Raw genomic sequence first — 5,217 nt, forward strand, 5'->3', positions numbered from 1 at the left:
TAGCTAATATAGCAATAAAAACAAGCAAGCCTTAAGTAAACATTTTCATACCATACACAGCACCAAAATATTGCTAAGACAGGAGATGAGATGATCAATGAAATCCAGATATGAGTCACATTTGGAACCTTTTGGAGGAAGAAAATGGTATAGTCTTTAGTGAAGCAACCGGCAACTTTTTCCTATCTGCAAATGAATACAAGTCATTTTACCTATCCATTTTTACCGCATCCTGCCTGTGAATTTGGCAACAATCCACGGGCAGGATTCAGTCCATCCCTAGGAATCCTAGCTCCATGCTAGGGGTGGACTGAACTATAGAAACCCCTTTTATTTTTCATCTTCTTTTCTCTTTTGCATGCAAGTATATCAACCAAAAAACAGACCTTTATTCTCAACTGGTATAAAGAATGAGATGAAGTTCAACTGTGAACATCCCATAAAAGACTCATAAGGAGCAGATAATACAGTGTCACAGAGTATTTAAACCAAGCATCTTGGAACCCTTGCTTCATTTACACTCCATAATACCTCCAAAGCCATGAAGAAACATTTTTGTTTGGTATCAACTAGTACAAAAGATCAGACGCCCTAACTGAAACATACAAGCTACAACTTAAAAAAGATTTGGACTACTGATCCATACTCTCCTCGGAATACATTAAGAAGACAGAGAAAGGGACACGAATCAGCATTGGTTGCTGATTAATGGCACTCAATCCTCTGTTTATTTGACCTTCTGAACCAAAAACATCCATAGTGAGTCTTGAATCCCCAAGAGACAAACAAGTCAACTTTGTCTTTCAATACCTTCTCAATTAAAAATTTCAGTACTGTCCAAAGATATCAAAATTTGGAAAGCAGTAGTGCTAGTTGCTCATCAGACACCTTGACTTCCACGCATGCTCCTACTGAAACAGCAAGCCGTGCAGCTAATTGATGCTTACACTGTAATGAGAAAGGAGGAAAGAGAATAAAACGGAACATCAGGTGACAAAGCAATAATACATAGGGAACTCGATTGAGCACAAAAAAGTGTAAAATGTCCCATTAATAATGAGTAAGAAAGAATTTTCCTACACAAATCTGTTCTCCCCTGTTGACAACATCATAGAAGAAAGAATAGCAGGCACAGTAGTGCTCGGGAAAACAGAAATACTCCTCCTTCTTCCTGGATTCTCCTGTTACCTAATAACAGTAAAATAAATGGCCACTAAAAACCCAAATGAACAGATACAAAGTTGAGGAAGAAAGAATAGAAGAGAGTGAATAATATTACAAACCTGGAAGACAGAACGACCACTGAGTTCACCAGAAATCCTCTTGACACCTCTCTGATCAACTATCCTGGTTGCTCTCTCAAAGTTCTTTCCGAACAGGAAGTGCAAGCTGGATTAAATTCCAATTAGGTTTAGAGATTTTTCTTATCTTTATTATCAACTAATCCAAGCCTTTAGAATGGAGAAGAATTACTGACATTGAGAGTTGATCGTCTGTCACTGCACCATTTTAGTTCACCTTTGCGTCATTTAATGCGGTTTAACGATCCAAAAACAATAAGAAATAAGAAAGGAAACAAATAAACATTATTCGGTAGGATAGAAGCAGAGATGCTGATTGAATTGAGCTTAAACAAGCACAGAGGTAGACCTGAACGGGTCGATACAATTTCCTTCCACACTGCTTCTGTGACCAAACTACTTGCAGCCATTCTCGTTTCGTTTCTTCCTACAGATGAACAATTGGGTGTGGGGAACAAAAGGAAAATTGAGAGCTAAAAGCAATCATGAGTTCTCATGCTCTCCGTGGAGAAAGAACTATTAGGGTTTGTTAGGTCCAGCAGCACAGATGCCATGATATCTGCCTAAAGATGTTACCAGATACATCACATCTTGATTGTGTGGACGAGATGAAGAAGAAAGAAGCTAAAATTCTCTCTGATAAGTTAAATCCAGAGACAAAGACAGAATAATCTACAGTCTAAACTAAAGAGATTTTGTAGAAACAGAAAAGAGAGAAGGCAGAGAGTATGCTTATTTGAAATCGGTTGTTGTGATGCCAGCTACATTGGAGCGAAATTTAGGTTGAGTGGTTTGGCTACTCACAAGTCACAAATCGCAGGCAGTACTAGGTGCTCGGCGTCTGAGAACTTCTACACTTGGGTGAAAGCGATTGGAGCAGAAAACATACATATACGGTAAGGGGAGAACTAACGGAGAAGTAAGGCTTTGTTGGCAACCATTTTTCATGGGTTGTTTAAATGAGCAGCAGCAGATCCCGAGTTAGCGACTGGAGGGCCGAGGGGAGATCGATGTAGAGTTGTAATTTGACTAAGAACCAAGATGTAGGTAGTGTTTGAAAACACTTAAATAAGTATTCCATGGGATCACACATTAAGTGATTTTTAATATTTATGGCTGTTTGGTAAAAAAGAGGTACCCCCACTCGAATTTATCATCTTCTCCTTTCATTCGAAACCCTACAGCAACAGGCAGCGGCGGCATTTAGTTGCAGGTCCACCGGCGACGTTTGGTTGCAGGTCGGTTGCATTCCCCCACCACCCCTGAACTCAAATCATGCCTCCCTCATTCTTCCTTTCCTGAAGACCATCTTTTGATCAGACAGATGGAACTTGGTGCCGAAATTACGATTACCCATCTTCTAAATCGCCTAGATAACCGCTATTCAGTCTGCAAAGCAGTTTCTTTCTTGCGAAATTCTCTGAAACTTCAACTACCCTTCGCTTTCATGGTAGTTTGTGCTCTTTCCCCTGCATGCCACTGAAACCAGTATTTCCGCTGAGCAGGTGTCGAATAAGATCAACCTGGAATCAGTTCTAATTTCAATTGACGATTTCTTCAACCGAAACCCATTTTTTGTGGCCGGAGTTACGTTCATTTGGCTTGTTGTAATCCCTCTAGCCCAAGAATATCTAAGGAAATTCAAGTTTATTTCTGCCATTAATGCCTTTCGGAAGCTCCGAGACGACCCAAGTTCACAGCTCTTGGATATTAGGGAGAAACAGAGTACTAAATTTGGGTTCTCCTAATTTAAATATTTTGAACAAGAGGGCTGTCCAGGTTCAGTTCTCTGAAAGAGAGGAAGAGGATTTTGTGAGGAAGTTGGCAAATTTCAGAGATGCAGGAAATACTACCGTCTGTATTATTGACGAGCGAAGGTGAACTGAAAGGTAAGGCACAGCAGGTTCATCACAAACCATCACCAGAATTTTAAGCGCTGAACTCTGAAAGCATTACTACGACAATCAGATTTTACAAGAACACTATACGAAAATATGGAGAAGCTGTTGGAAAATTTCAACTCGAAGTAGTTGTGTAGTTGGAAGCTCTAAAGTAATCCTTTGGTTGAGCATTTGGAATGGAACGGATGGACATCGATCGCTTGCAGCAGTCAGCACCTCAGCATTCTTTAACAAGAGCTTGGCCATCTAAGGACCTCGTTTCTGCTTCTACTGAGCCAGTTGAGCTCTACATTCTTGAGGGTGCTGAGAGGGAAACCAGAGATCATATGTGATTTCCAGAAGTCTTCTTCCTCGAAGCTAAACATACCCTCTCAATTTCCTCAGTATCAACCAGCTCCTAAAAAGCAAGCACATTTATGAAGGACTAAAATTAAACAGAAGAAGGAGAAGATTGAGTGAAACATGCTTGGTCTTTAGCAGTGGTGCCCACCCAATCAAGATGCCGGGGTTCGTCCATTTCCAATTTGAATATCTTCACGTTTGGACAACATCTCTGTAGGGAAAATATCCCAGGCAGGCAATTCTTTTATTATCATCATCGACACCCTCATACCCAACTGCTTGAGAGTTGAGACAGTCGAGTTCAGGATCAGGAGGAGCCGATATATTGACCACAAAAACCCGAGAGTTGAGAGTTGAGACAGTCGAAGGGTTGTTCAATATTGATAGTCGCATCAACCAAGTTTGGCATTCTTAACAGAGTGTGGTGGCATGTGCCTCCCATGAGTTCTGAAGGATAACAAACAGGGAGCAGATATATTGACCACAAAAACTGGCCGCCCATTATTGATGCCATTGCTTACAATTTAAACTCGGTTCACAGTTGAAAGAAACCCGAGAGGAATATATGACATAGACGGAGGGTCAGTTCCTCTAAAACTAGACTCCTAGAAACTAGAGTGCCAATCTACAGTTCCGGCGGTTCCAATAGTTTCGGTGAAGAAAATGAGAGGGAAAGGAAGAGATCTGAATAATCTACAATGAAAGGTAAAATTGTCATTTGTGTCAATATTAACACTTATGCGGAATGTAATTTACCAAATATCCCCTCTCCAATAAGTGCTTAAAAACATAATAAGTGATTTGAAAAATGGGTTACCAAACAGCCTTAAGTGATTGTTAAAATAAGTACTTCTAAGTTGAACATGTATTTAATCATCAAATAGGGCCATAGAGATGTAAATCTAGACTTTGGGAAATTTTGGATGACGTGCTAGTCTCCAGGTGGGCTCAATAGAAATGGTTTTGATTTGCCACGTAGCCATAAATTTAGCCACGTCTGACACAAAGTTGCATATCCACCGGTGCACCCTTCATTCCTCTCTAATTTTGGTGAAATTTTAGAAATTTCATAGAAAGAAAGCAATTTTAGGTACAGAAAATGTATGAATTGGTTATTAATTTCTTAGGTACCATCATAATGGAAATCATCAACAAGATTTTTAGAAAAATCTCCAAGATTTTCAATGATTTCTTTTGTTCACCTGGAATGAAATGCCAAATCTTCATTCAATTTACATGGATGACAAAGCTACATATGACACAATGTTCCAAATTAAGGTTATGTTTTGCAAATCCTCCTCTTTGCATGACACAATGTATTAATCCGGCTCTTAAAGCAAATCCCCTCAGCTAATCCCTACTAATTTATATCTCTGTTTAAGATTTTGTTTCTTCTCTCCTGGATGCTCAAGGTTTTTCAGGTGGTATTTGGATGTTAATGAAGAGGTTGGTGTTGAAGCTGCCCGTATCTCAAGTGGATCAGATGTATTCATGCGGTAATTCATTTGCATCTTTCTCAGCCAAAATGGGTGTTCTCAGCTGTGTAAGGCCATCCGGAGCCTCAAAAGAAATAGGGAAACGTGGATGGAAATACAATCACTGGTGCACTACATCAACTATGGGTTGGGTTTTACTAGGAGACTTTAATGCAGTCCTTAATATGGAGGAGAAAA

At 39.8% G+C, this 5,217-nt stretch overlaps 1 protein-coding gene across 2 annotated transcripts; it reads right to left on the bottom strand.

Moving 5' to 3' along the window:
• Positions 1 to 369: 369 nt before the first annotated feature.
• On the bottom strand, positions 370 to 4,927 carry SSN2 (zinc finger SWIM domain protein). Of its 2 annotated transcripts, none has more exons than XM_088894101.1 (6): positions 2,106 to 4,927; positions 1,651 to 1,728; positions 1,478 to 1,508; positions 1,284 to 1,389; positions 1,081 to 1,188; positions 370 to 948 (listed from the first exon to the last, which is right to left on the bottom strand). In XM_088894101.1, exons 2-6 carry the CDS (start codon positions 1,709 to 1,711, stop codon positions 847 to 849), a joined length of 408 nt encoding a protein of 135 aa, XP_088750227.1. In that variant the 5' UTR covers positions 1,712 to 1,728; positions 2,106 to 4,927; the 3' UTR covers positions 370 to 846. The 2 variants fall into 2 exon arrangements, with proteins under 2 accessions (XP_088750227.1, XP_010277134.1); XM_010278832.3 differs by having other exon boundaries at positions 1,478 to 1,499; positions 2,106 to 4,925.
• Between the last annotated feature and the right edge of the window lie 290 nt (positions 4,928 to 5,217).

The sequence above is a fragment of the Nelumbo nucifera genome, chromosome 1 (assembly GCF_055504915.1).
Source record: "Nelumbo nucifera cultivar China Antique chromosome 1, China Antique-T2T, whole genome shotgun sequence".
In the NCBI taxonomy this organism is placed as follows: Eukaryota; Viridiplantae; Streptophyta; class Magnoliopsida; order Proteales; family Nelumbonaceae; genus Nelumbo; species Nelumbo nucifera.

What these genes read in the sequence shown, in the direction of transcription:
- SSN2 (XM_088894101.1), bottom strand. Translation starts at nt 1,711, where the DNA reads ATGGCTGCAAGTAGTTTGGTCACAGAAGCAGTGTGGAAGGAAATTGTA. An exon ending in AATTGTATCGACCCGTTCAG is followed by an intron (nt 1,509 to 1,650) that starts GTCTACCTCTGT and finishes AGGTGAACTAAA; the next exon opens with ATGGTGCAGTGACAGACGAT. An exon ending in ACAGACGATCAACTCTCAAT is followed by an intron (nt 1,390 to 1,477) that starts GTCAGTAATTCT and finishes AATTTAATCCAG; the next exon opens with CTTGCACTTCCTGTTCGGAA.